We start from the raw sequence: 14,354 nt of genomic DNA, 5'->3' as shown, positions 1-14,354 counted from the left end.
CCCCAAACCTAACCATGGACACGCCCACACCTAGCTACAGTGAAAAAACGCACACCCACAGTGACATCACACACACACACACACACAGAGCAACATCACACACACACAGAGCAACATCACACACACACACACACACACAGAGCAACATCACACACACACAGAGCTCTTACCCTGGGACACCCCCAAACCTAACCATGGACACGCCCACACCTAGCTATGGACACCCCCACACCTACCTAGCAAGATCCCAATACTTACTCATGGACACCCACACACATACCAAGGGGCACCCACACACCTACCTAGGGACACCCACACACCTACCAAGGGACACCCACACACCTACCAAGGGACACCCACACACCTACCAAGGGACACCCACACACCTACCTAGGGACACCCACACACAAACCAAGGGGCACCCACACACCTACCTAGGGACACCCACACACAAACCAAGGGACACCCACACACATACCAAGGGACACCCACACACCTACCTAGGGACACCCACACACAAACCAAGGGACACCCACACACCTACCTAGGGACACCTACACACAAACCAAGGGACACCCACATATCTACCTAGGGACACCCACACACAAACCAAGGGACACCCACACACAAACCAAGGGACACCCACATATCTACCAAGGACACCCACACATCTACCTAGAGACACCCACACCTACCTAGGGACACCCACAGAACTACCAAGGGACACCTACACATCTACATAGGGACACCCACACCTATCTAGGGACACCCACACACCTTGGGACACCCACTCCCACCAAGGGACACCCACACACCTACCTTGGGGCACCCACACACCTACCAATGGACACTGACACCCCCACACCTACCAAGGGGCACCCCCACACCTACCAAGGGACACCTACACACCTACCTTGGGGCACCCACACTGGACACTGACACCCCCACACCTACCAATGGACACTGACACCCCCACACCTACCAATGGACATTGACACCCCCACACCTACCAAGGTACACCCCCACACCTACCAAGGGACACCCCCACACCTACCAAGGGACACCCCCACACCTAACAATGGACACTGACACCCACACACCTAACAATGGACACTGACACCCACACACCTACCTAGCTACACCCACACACCTACCTAGGGGCACCCACACACCTACCACACACCTACCTAGGGACACCCACACACCTACCTAGGGGCACCCACACACCTACCACACACCTACCTAGGGGCACCCACACAACTACCTAGGGACACCCACACACCTACCTAGGTACACCCACACACCTACCTAGGGGCACCCACACACCTACCTAGGGGCACCCACACACCTACCACACACCTACCTAGGGGCACCCACACAACTATCTAGGTACACCCACACACCTACCTAGGGGCACCCACACACCTACCTAGGTACACCCACACACCTACCTAGGACACCCACACACCTACCACACACCTACCTAGGTACACCCACACACCTACCTAGGGACACCCACACAACTACCTAGGGACACCCACACACCTACCAAGGGACACCCACACACCTACCAAGGGACACCCACACACAAACCAAGGGGCACCCACACACCTACCTAGGGACACCCACACACCTACCTAGGGACACCCACACACCTACCTAGGTACACCCACACACCTACCTAGGGGCACCCACACACCTACCTAGGTACACCCACACACCTACCTAGGGGCACCCACACAACTATCTAGGGAGATCCTTACATGTAGCTAGGGACACAATGGAGGTTGTGTATGGATAATGCAGACAAGAGTTAATTGTGGTTTAAAATAGATAAAGCGAGGTCTTGACAAAGACATTGTTGCTGAAGGGGTGTATTTTCAACCAGAAGGAAGCACTTACAGTTGCGTTAATCTGTTTAATGAACTTTATAATTGTTGTAGACTAGGATGCCAGTGGTAAAGACTGTCACATACTACTATTTGGTGATTTTTATTCTTATACTAAAGCAAAAGAAATGATGATTTTATGGAGGACAAATCATTCTATTTTGCATACTATTGTGACTAAACTTTTAGAATCATTTTCTGGTGAGAACTATAATCCCACCAAATGACATTCCCAGTATGAACATGAAATTAACAATTACAGATACCTGTTGTTAGAATCTAGCAAAAAAGTATTTTTGAGTTAAAGGATGGGTTAAATAAATGAAAATAGTACAACCAAACACAATCAAATCTGGTAAGTCAAGGAACATAAAACATTTCTAATCCATTTTTTCAATACCAGGTGCCTTTATGTTCCTTAAATATTTAACAGCTCTTTCAACATCATGTCTGTTATCTGAGCACTGTGGAAGTCAGAATCATAGTTTATATCACTGGTAATAGGTGGATTCTCATCTTTTTCTTTGTCCCAATATTAAGCTATTTGAAGTGTTCTTACAGTTTTAGAATCTACTGGGCAATCAGGCTTTCAATGAACTTTCAGTCATACCCAATATTCTTTGCAATTATCAGATCGCATTTGCTTAAATTCCTCGTGCATTTTCTTTTTCATTTGTCTAGCATTGCCACCACTGCTTGTGCATTGTGAACAATAGCAGAATACAGTGCCAGTTTAGCTTTTTACCAGCCAGTGACTGAATCTCAGAGATTCCTTCAGTGTTTGTAGGCAACTTACACCTTTATGTCACTGATGTTATGCAGTAGTGTGGCCTTTTCTAATGAAATCAAGATCTGATTAAGATACCTACAAGCACACTTTTATGTGCATGACCTTTTTCATTTCATCATTTTAGCAACCATACTTAGTTTTTTTGGTAAGCTGGTGTTTCCTAGCCCACTATATACATACTTACATAGATAGAATTGTCTTTATGGTGTATCTTATCTTTTCTTCCTGTGTATGCACAAAAACAGAATTCCGCACATTATGCTGGTATGGTATCTGAAAAAAATGTCAGACATTCTGCATCTGTGAAAATTTGGATTTCCACAAAGCAGAAGAAAATGCTTTCCTAGAACAATAATAGCAGGCTAACACAAGTGACAGTTACGCTGTATATCTGATGTCTTTTAGCTGTACTGCTAAGCTCTTGTTTCTACTTTATCCTTTGTACTGACCGGACCATAATGTGAACAGTTACTATCCATAGAAGCCAGTATAAATTAAGTATGTGTAGTTAAATTAGTGTATCTATATCAGCATTGCAGAACAAAGTTTTCATTATGATACAGCAAACAGCAATTATATATATATATGTGTGTGTGTGTGTGTGTGGTGTGGTGTGGTGTGGTGTATGTGTGTGTGTATATGTGTGCGTGCGTGCGTGCTTGCGTGCGTTGTGTTGTGGTGTGGTGTGTGGTATGTGTGTGTGTGTGTGTGTGTTGTGTGTGTGTGTGTGTGTGCATGTGTGTACCATTTCACACACCAACAAGTGTGATGGACAAAACACAATCTCAACTACAAATTTGTTGGGGGTGGAGTGACCCCAAGGGAGTGCCTGAGTGGGAAAAAAGGGATTGTTTTTCTGAGCTATTCATTTCGAAAATGACCAATTTGTTTTGTGGTGAACCTATCAAGTTACTCACTGTGTCCTGAACCAAACCTGAACTTGGAATGGTTATAATCAAAACATACCTATCTCTGACAAAGTGGTGAATGATTATGATCAAAACTTACCATTATCTGACACAGTGATGCTCTGTGAATAATTAGGCTCAAACATACCAATATCTGACAATACCTGGAGTGGTATTCTGATCAAAGAAAAGCCAACTATCAGGAAATAAACTGACCACTGCAAAATAAAAATGCAGACTTTCACTCCTCCAAAAAGACATGCACAATTATTTTTTGAAATGCAAGTACATCTATTCAACCACTTCATCAGTGACATCAACAAAAATGATCAAGGCTAAAGTTCACAGCTGAAGAAATATATATTATAAGCATTCAACCCCACAAACTGATATGAAACATCTAAAAGTAAATAACATAGAAAGTGTCTCAACTTTCTAGATTAAAAAATTCAAAATCCAAAACAAATGATCAAGCAGACATTTGTTGACTGACATTAACAAGTTAACTTCAAACAATACAAAAACACCACCAATATTTGGTAAAAATATAAGTAACAATATATTTTTAATGCAAGCATTCACCAATATTTAAAAACATAACAATAATACCATTTTACCATAAATCAAAATGCAGCCACTGATTTACCAAGTTTTCAACAAAATACCAAAATCAGAATTTGAAAACACAATTCACAACTAAAATTATTCCACAAAAAGTTCAAAGAAAAGCATTAACAAAAAGTTGTATAAAAAGACATAATCTGACAAATGAATTATACACAGAAATAACCGCAATTGACTCTGAAAATAACACCACTAGCATCAGTCAGAAACAAATACCATGTATTTGGCAATAAATATACATTTTCAATAATTTCATCTCATTAACAACTGTCAGCAACAACACAGTACAACAACAATTTAACACCACAAAATAACAACAACGCATTCAACAATAATGGATACAGTGAAATACTAAATATAATTATTCACACAAAGGCAAAGAAAACCATCCTAGGTTTCAACTACTCCTTGTAGTGATTCTTCACACCAAATAAAATTAAAATGCTCAACAAAAAATACTCTCGGCATTAGAAAAGCAAAATTGGTTCAACAAATAAATACATAAGAAACAATGCAAGCGCTGAAGGCAAACCATAAGCCAGACACTGAACACTGAAGCAGACACAGCTCAAAGAGCTCACAATGTCAATGCAACCAGTAACAACAAAGAGATGAAGGGCACACAGCTACATGTGTTCACAGATGTAACTGTGTGTGTGTGTGTGTGTGTGTGTGTGTGTGTGTGTGTGTGTGTGCACTCCAACATACATATATGAGAGAAAAAAGAAACTGAGAATGGGGAGGGAGGTTTGAAGGGAATTACCAAAGAGGCAGAATAGAACTTACTCACCTGTGATCAACTGAGAAATAAAAACTGTCAGACTACTTCAGATAATAAGCTAGTGGACACTGGGTTAAAGCTAACAAAAAAATTACAAAGTTTAAGATGAAGAGTAAAGTATTTCTGTTGTTGGAAAGTATAGTGTAAGGACAGACAGTGACCTCTAAGGCCAGACACACAGGTGTGAGGACAGACGGTGACCCCTAAGGCCAGACACACAGGTGTGAGGACAGACAGTGACCCCTAAGGCCAGACACAGGTGTGAGGACAGACAGTGACCCCTAAGGCCAGACACAGGTGTGAGGACAGACAATGACCCCTAAGGCCAGACACAGGTGTGAGGACAGACAGTGACCCCTAACAGTGACCCCTAAGGCCAGACACACAAGTGTGAAGACAGACAGTAACCACTAAGGCCAGACACACAGGTGTGAGGACAGACAGTGACCCCTATGGCCAGGCACACAGGTGTGAGGACAGACAGTGACCCCTAAGGCCAGACACACAGGTGTGAGGACAGACAGTGACCCCTATGGCCAGGCACACAGGTGTGAGGACAGACAGTGACCCCTATGGCCAGGCACACAGGTGTGATGACAGACAGTGACCCCTAAGACAGTGACCCCTAAGGCCAGACACACAAGTGTGAAGACAGACAGTAACCTCTAAGGCCAGACACACAGGTGTGAGGACAGACAGTGACCCCTAAGGCCAGACACACAGGTGTGAGGACAGACAGTGACCCCTATGGCCAGGCACACAGGTGTGAGGACAGACAGTGACCCCTATGGCCAGGCACACAGGTGTGATGACAGACAGTGACCCCTAAGACAGTGACCCCTAAGGCCAGACACACAAGTGTGAAGACAGACAGTAACCTCTAAGGCCAGACACACAGGTGTGAGGACAGACAGTGACCCCTAAGGCCAGACACACAGGTGTGAGGACAGACAGTGACCCCTAAGGCCAGACACACAGGTGAGAGGACAGACAGTGACCCCTAAGGCCAGGCACACAGGTGAGAGGACAGACAGTGACCCCTAAGGCCAGGCACACAGGTGTGAGAGGACAGACAGTGACCCCTAAGGCCAGACACACAGGTGTGAGGACAGTGACCCCTAAGGCCAGGCACACAGGTGTGAGGACAGACAGTGACCCCTAAGGCCAGACACACAGGTGTGAGGACAGACAGTGACCCCTAAGGCCAGACACACAGGTGTGAGGACAGACAGTGACCCCTAAGGCCAGACACACAGGTGTGAGGACAGACAGTGACCTCTAAGGCCAGACACACAGGTGTGAGGACAGACAGTGACCCCTAAGGCCAGACACACAGGTGTGAGGACAGACAGTGACCCCTAAGGCCAGACACACAGGTGTGAGGACAGACAGTGACCCCTAAGGCCAGGCACACAGGTGTGAGGACAGACAGTGACCCCTAAGGCCAGACACACAGGTGTGAGGACAGACAGTGACCCCTAAGGCCAGACACACAGGTGTGATGACAGACAGTGACCCCTAAGGCCAGACACACAGGTGTGATGACAGACAGTGACCCCTAAGGCCAGACACACAGGTGAGAGGACAGACAGTGACCCCTAAGGCCAGACACACAGGTGAGAGGACAGACAGTGACCCCTATGGCCAGGCACACAGGTGTGAGAGGACAGACAGTGACCACTAAGGCCAGACACACAGGTGTGAGGACAGACAGTGACCTCAAAGGCCAGGCACACAGGTGTGAGGACAGACAGTGACCCCTATGGCCAGGCACACAGGTGTGAGGACAGACAGTGACCCCTAAGGCCAGACACACAGGTGTGAGGACAGACAGTGACCCCTAAGGCCAGGCACACAGGTGTGAGGACAGACAGTGACCCCTAAGGCCAGGCACACAGGTGTGAGGACAGACAGTGACCCCTAAGGCCAGGCACACAGGTGAGAGGACAGACAGTGACCCCTAAGGCCAGACAGACGTCTGTGGAAAGCCTGCTGAAGCAGAGGGGTCAGAGATGCACAACAAAGCCTGCACTACCTCGGCCTCCGCCTGTCGCTGCTGCTGCTGCTGCTGGTATTGCCGCTGTCGGTCCTCAAACTCTCTCAGCCGCCGGTTGTACGCCTCTATCTGCTCCCTCAGCAACGCATCCTCTGCCTGCACACAACAACATTATCAGTTAAAGTCACTACCGTACAACGCATGCAGCATCGGGAGGAAGTACTGGCCAACACCGACAGCAGTGGAAGCCAAGCTGTATGGCATCCTGGAAGAGCTGCGATGGACAGCAGCCTTCATGGAGGACACCGGGCTGCTCATCTAATGGGAGGCAAACGAGGAAGAAGAAGAAGTCACTACCCATGTTGTTTCTTTTTCTTTTCTTTCTTTTTCTTCAATTCTCATGGAAAAAATAATTACATGTTGATATTGCCATTTATTTATGACATGTGAGAAATTTGAATGAGATCTAAAATGCACGCCCACGCCCACACACACACAACAGGAAAAAACTGAAGAAGAAGCAACATTATCCTTGATGAAAAAAAAAAAACCCTAAAAAAGATCAATAAAAGGAAAGAAAACAAACCAGAACAAAAGACAATGAGGACAGGCATATACTGAAACAACAAATGAGTGAAAGAAAAACTGGCAAAACAGACAATACGACTGCCAGCTAGTGAAGACACTTTTTCTTATGAAAAAAGATTCATTAGTTTAAACAGGAAATAATATCGAATGTACACAAGTAAGTCATGGACTAAGGATATGAGTGGAAACACATGTACATAAACAAATGTACATACAAATATATGAATGTGAATACCTACATGTACACAATCAAACACACACACACACACACACAGATAGATAGATATATATATATATATATATATATATATATATATATATATATATATATATATATATATATATATATATATATATATATAATATACATATATTTTCTTTAACAAACTAGACCTGATAGGCAAGTAGAAATGCTTTACAAGGGAGAGAAATACCCACTCCTGTGATTGTCCATCTACACCTGGTGGACAAGTGGAAATGCTTTCATACCAGGAAGTGAAATACACACTCCTCTCACTGTTCAAATAGCTGGAACTTCTTGTGAACAAAATAAAATGCTTTCATCAGGCAACCAGTTTTCAACTGGCAGCACTTCCCTCCTCCCATCTTCACTTCATCACCTGTCCCCCATCCTGCTGTTTCTCAGAGCGGAACCCAAGCAGTCTTACTGAGGCAAGGTGTGTTTTGTACACAAAAAGTGCCAGCACAGAAACAATATATCCACTCCCTTTATTTCTCCCTATTGGGCAAATGTCACAAGTACAGAGCATGCTGTTACTGACATATCTTAATCTAACTGGCCATGTATTTTTCTGTCATGTGGGCCTAGTTTACAGCAGTCAGCAACATTTTCCTGTTCAAGTTTCATTGTTGTTTTTCTCTAGCTCCACAATTTGTGAACTTTCAACACCAAAATGAGACTATCAGAAGAAAAAATCAGGGAAAGAAAGAAATACAACCAAGAAAACAAAAAGAACATTCAGGAATCATGATGAAAAAAACTTAAATGGCTCACTCTACAACGAAAAGAAAAGCACCATCAGAATATGCTGCTAAGACTGATCAAACATCAGTTTTAGTTGCAGGCTGTCTTTCACTTGTTTCAGATATGATTCTGTAACTGTGCATAAAAAAGTGAACTTCACATACTTCTTGTATAATGAATTATGCCAGCTGACTTGTCATTGCACTACCTGTAGTCACTTTTATTAACCATCCCTTTACTTAGGGAGGACAAACAGAAAGCTGTGTGGGACAAGTTGTTTTTCAACTGCTGGTCCCCAGGACAACTAAAAATTATCTGGGAATTTCTAGCCATAATATACATACAAAATAAGAAATTCAACTGATCTCACACATTTGCCTGATTTGGTCATATTCAAGCTGCAAAGAAATACCTGGTGTGCACATGTCCATATATACACACACACTATACACACATACATTTCAAAGCATGAACAAAGTAATAAAAAAAACTGGGGGGAAAAAGAAATAATAGCTAGTGGTTCACAAATAGTATCATGTAGCAAAACCAGCTGGATATTAGTTTATCATTACTTTTTCATATGAAAAAAATATATGTTCTATTTTCACATCATCTGTTTAGCTGCTTCAGAAATCTCTGAAAATAGGAGTACAACTTTTCTAAAATGCACATGTGCACAAAATGTTTGGCAAGCAATTAATCTGCACAGGCAAGTGACCTTCGATGCAAATGCCCCCACTCCCATCCCCAGGAATGATGTACTGTCCTTAAAGGGTCTTTGGTGTGTGCTGAACTCTTTTTTTTTTTTTTTTAATTTTTTTTTTTACATGTTCCCAAGTGCAATATATGTTTGGTGTGTGCTGCTCTTTTCTGTAGGTTCCCAAGAACAATATATCTCTGTTGTGTGCAGAACTCTTTTAACATGTTCCCAGGAACAATACAGGGGGTGCACTAGAATTACAGCCATTGGCGTAATGGGTTGAATATACAGAAATGAAATATCTTTCATACATTCTTTCACAAGTTAGGATTGTACTAGCCTACAATACAAGCTTTGGGAAACAATGTAAATATTCTGCTTTTATTATCACTTCAATATCAAACTTTTCAAAATCATTTTTATGCTGAGACCTCCAGGGGTATTTTCTGAATTATTTCATTACATTTGGTGAAATTTTTACCACGCCAAGTCTGACCCTAATCTTTGATCACTTTTAACACAAAACCACCATGTACAGAGTAAAAAGTGTTTTTAAAATCTATTTTCAGGAGTAAACAAGGGTTATTATTATAATTTAAATAATGCATTATATCACATATGAATATAAATGTTACTACCCAGTCATCACCCTTATATCTGTTTGAGATAAAACCATTTGAATCTTCACTGATTAATGTAGGGTGTACACACATTTTTACAATTTGCAATGTACTTTGAACCAATTTTGAATACCACATTTAGTAAATAAATACTGGTAGGTTGCTAGATTTTTTTTTTTTTTTTTTTTTTTTAACAAATTCTCATGGTTTATTTCCTTTTGGTAAGAATGTAATTATACCTTCTTACCCTTTCAGAGCCACTATTCATCCACTCTGGCAACAAAGCTGCATGTTTCCAGATTTTTTTTTTTTTAACTCTACAGTGTGAAACAATCTGAACCTGGATTTGTGTTGATTTTCATGTTGTTTAATGTAACTTCTAACTTATCTGTGTCTGAATTTTTCTTGTAATATTCAACAATATATTATCAATCTGGAAATCATCTGTTAGAAACTTTCTTTATACCACTTTCCATAAAAATTGTTCATTCGTAATATCTTTTTGTTCCTATATTTCATAGCCATTGTCTATTACCAACTTCCTGGTGTATTTACTCACATGGTGCCTTTCTTCTAGATTGTTAAAAACTTTTTTTTTTAAGTTGTTGCCTTCTGCTGTCCATCTGGCCTGTTTCAAGATTAATTTCTGTCAAGTACTTAACATCTGCTGGTGGTAATGTATAAAATTTCCCAGAAGTACTTCTTTTCACATGACTCTTGAAAGCAAATTTAATAATCACACTGAATGATCCTGCACCCCACTCCCACCCACCCCCCACCCCCATTCCCACAAAGACTAGTGTCCCTTTCTCTTCAGCCAAGGAGGAGTGACTTGATGATGTGGTGAAAAGGGAGGCTGCAACACCATAAGGTTATCAAAACCACAGGAACACAGATCAGGGCCCAGCTGCAGGGCTGGGGAGGTTTAGGGCGGAGGGTGTGGTGTGGGGGGTGGTACGCTGATGAACACCATGTGCATCAGGGTAATGACCCCTCCATCCCAAGCAGCAGCCGCCTCTTCAGGACACGTGGACCAGAAAGCAGCTCACCACAATGTGCATCACACTAATGGGCCCCCTCCAACCCAAACAGCAGCCCCCTCTTCAAGCACCATGTGGACAAGAAAGCAGCTCACCAACCAAGGACCAGTGTCAGCACACAGGGGTGTTGTGTGCAGGGTGGCAGGAGAGGCAGACAGTGGGTCAGGTGGTCATGGAACCACACACAGCTGAAGATGGAGGGACCAGGAGAAAGTCTTCAGCTGCTGGGGATGGTGACAGCAGACAAAGCCCCCCAAGGGATAATTGGCACCACAATATCTGATAATGGACCTCACCCACCTTCTGCAATATCCCCCACCCCTCCCAATGTCTGGACCTGCTCCCCACCCTCACCCCCTTCCCCATGAAGGACAAGAGGGGAAGGAGGGGGAAGGGGAGACAGCTGACAGGGCCCCCTCTCCCTACATTATTGATTTTTCCCCCCTTTGTCTTGATTGGGACCCAGCAGGTCTGACAGTTCAGCTGGGTGAGCTGTGTGCCTGTCCCTCCTCCCCCTGTGCTCCAGCCCACTGTTTCCTGCCCCATTAGGCAGCTGAGGGGCCTCGCCAACAGGTGTCTGCTGCCTCACACCACTTCCCCCCTTCTCCCATTGTTTCCCCCCAACCAACTCTTGACAGTGGGGCAGATGCATCAAAGTCCACACACAAGGCAGCACAACTGGCCCTCAGAGAAAAAAAGAGATCTGTCAAAGAACTAAGACCCCACTACAGCTGCTACTAACCCACGCCCTAACAGGACTTTTTACTGAAAAAGAAAGTGTTAAAAGTCTTGGTCATATGCCTCAGTCTCTAGAGAGGCCCAGCCAGGACAAAGGAGTGAAGAAAGCAGGGAGGGAGTCTGCTCCAATCTGCAACCCCCAGCAGCTCCTGTCTGGGCCTTGTTTGTGTTCAAACAACAGTTACCTCCCTTCCACTGCAAGCTGCCTCCATCAGGCCTACAGAGAAGTGAGGTCGTTCACTCTCTCTCTCTGCCCACCATGTCCCTTCTCTCCAAACCAGTCACCTTCTCTTTCTTCTTCTCCTTTCAGTTCACACCCATACCACATGGCTGCCATTTTCTTTGTTTGATTTATTCTTTTTTTGTAACTTTTTCTTCCAACTGATTTACACTAAATATTGCTTGATACAATAAGTAGTTTGTCCATCTGTTCTGCGTCAGCAGAGTACATTTAAATCTGATTGCTCTTTCATGGCAGAAGTGAATCAGCTTTATAGAAACTTCTTTCTGGCCATTAAATGCTATCAATTTTTTATAACACAGTAAGTGAATTAGTAAAAAATATATAACTCGATTAACAAATACCACCAATTTCAGCCAATTTGTCAACATCACCACTCTCCCCACCCCTAAAAAATGTCAATGGAAAGGGCAGAAGCATGAAAGACTAAACATTGAGAAACTTTATTTTACTTTTAATTTTCTGTTTATTCTGTCATGTAAGGTCACCACCCTTCCTGCTAATTCTGAAACCAGAACTTACTTCCTTCATCTTCTCTTGTCTCTTCATGTCTTGCGAAAAAAAGAAGATCCTGATGACAATGGAAACTAGGATGTGATTCAACTCTAATATCCATATTTTGAAAAATATACAGGTATCTTCCTTGCAATATGTATTAGGAAAAATATCTAGGAAAAAAACATTAAGTAATGTACAAGCACAAGACAAAAAATACAACAAAAAAGAACCCAAAACCAGGTGTTCCATGACCTGCTTTGCTGCCCTTCATGCCAGATGACATAACGAGCAGTAAATATAGCCGCTTCTAACCAAGGTGAGAAAAAAAGGATGGGATGCAGGTGTACACTGCACCACATGACAAGACTAAAGAACACAATCCTCACCTCTGCCCTTTCCTCGTCAAAGTCCAAACAGCCAATGCCATCCAGTCGATGCAAGTCGATCCATCCCCTCCAAATCACACACACCCCGTTCAGAATGAACTGCGACTTCAAGTGGACCTGCCGCAAGAAAAGGAACAGACTTCATCTCAAGTTGTACAGTGCCCTTTAAGCCGGAAACAAAAACCAACACTGTTGTTATCTTGCATCATTGTCCATAAAGAAAACATGTGCAAATGCAAGTTTCCATTTCTTGAAAACACACAATATATACATGTGCATAATATCCACATACTGACAGGACAATACTTTCGCGCTGTTCCCACAATATTAAATATATGTATACAAATACAATGCACATGTCACTAGCCATCTTTCTCCCGAGTTCATTTCAGATAAATTGAATACACAGTGAACTCCAAAACACAATGTATAGATGTTAATTTCACAAAGGAACTTTTCAATTCCAGCTTCCAATTTTCTTTTAATAAAAAAAATTACTTTGTTCACTCTGCAGTTTACAAGACTGACAGATGTGTGGATCCTGCTCCGCTCTTGTTATTCTTACAATAATTTTCCTGTCACAATGGTCATTTGATTCATCAGTTATTTTCTTTTGCAAAAAACCATCCAAAATAATTACATGAGTATACATTAAAATCCACTCAAAATATCAGACAGCTTTTGAGCACATAACTGCTCACTGGATCAGCTGTTCAAGTCCAGAATAAATGTCTGACAATAAACTATAGAGCAATCTTTAAAAAAAAAAAATTTTAATACAAAAATAAGAAAAAAATGCAAAGTATACTCTCAATACTATAATTTACAACTCAGCTTACATAACTATTTCCATGGACACCACTCTACCAAAGTACACACAGGACTATAATACAAAATAATTAATTATCATTTCAATTATAGTTGCTGTTGTTGTTTTTTGTTTAATTCTTGCTGTCAATAACTGTATCCATGAATTTATATTGGGGATAAGATTCAAGTAGTTATTATTTTCTTCAATAGCAAATAACAATTATCAAAATACCAGAGGATTAATTAAGGACAGAGAGGGGATGCGGGGCTAGGAAAAGGGGGAGATTCCATTCTTGTCATTCAAGTTCATTCCATTCCCTTTCTTAAAAGTAACCCCTCCATGCATTCATTTCTGTATAGCAGGGTGCTCAGAATTCTAGTGACAAGGAAAACAGGTTTAGTCTAGTTAATATACTGTGTAGTAAACACTTCAAAGTCAACACCAAAATAGTTGCAAATCATTATGACAGTGAACAGATTAATTCATTCTTTTTTGTTCTTGACATTTTGTATGGTAAAGTGGGTATGTGGGTATTTGTGTGCGTGTGCGTGAGTGAGTAAGAGAGAGAGAGAGAACATTTGTGTGTGTGTGTGTGTGTGTGTGTGTGTGTGTGTGTGTTCTTATGTGTGTGGGTGTGTGTGCATCAGATCTTAGCGGGGAAACAATGTTTTGCTGGGAAAAACACCAATTTGAATTCACTGCGAAGAAAGTGCACGAATTCCTTCCCTCCTGCTCCACCTCAGCCCCAGTATCGGTCAC

The 14,354-nt window shown here is 42.6% G+C and overlaps 1 protein-coding gene across 2 annotated transcripts in view; it reads right to left on the bottom strand.

Annotated features, from left to right (window-relative positions):
- The window catches only part of LOC143300454 (core-binding factor subunit beta-like), a 43,946-nt gene that overhangs the window by 9,671 nt on the left and 19,921 nt on the right, over nt 1-14,354 (bottom strand). For both annotated transcript variants that reach the window (XM_076614139.1, XM_076614140.1), the window contains exons 4-5: nt 12,785-12,901; nt 7,028-7,144 (exon numbers count right to left, since the gene is read on the bottom strand). In XM_076614139.1, coding sequence (XP_076470254.1) covers nt 7,028-7,144; nt 12,785-12,901 — 234 coding nt within the window. The remainder of the gene's footprint in view (nt 1-7,027; nt 7,145-12,784; nt 12,902-14,354) is intronic.

Source organism: Babylonia areolata, chromosome 26, assembly GCF_041734735.1.
Source record: "Babylonia areolata isolate BAREFJ2019XMU chromosome 26, ASM4173473v1, whole genome shotgun sequence".
Lineage (NCBI taxonomy): Eukaryota > Metazoa > Mollusca > Gastropoda > Neogastropoda > Buccinidae > Babylonia > Babylonia areolata.
This window is presented reverse-complemented; position numbering and strand designations above follow the sequence as displayed.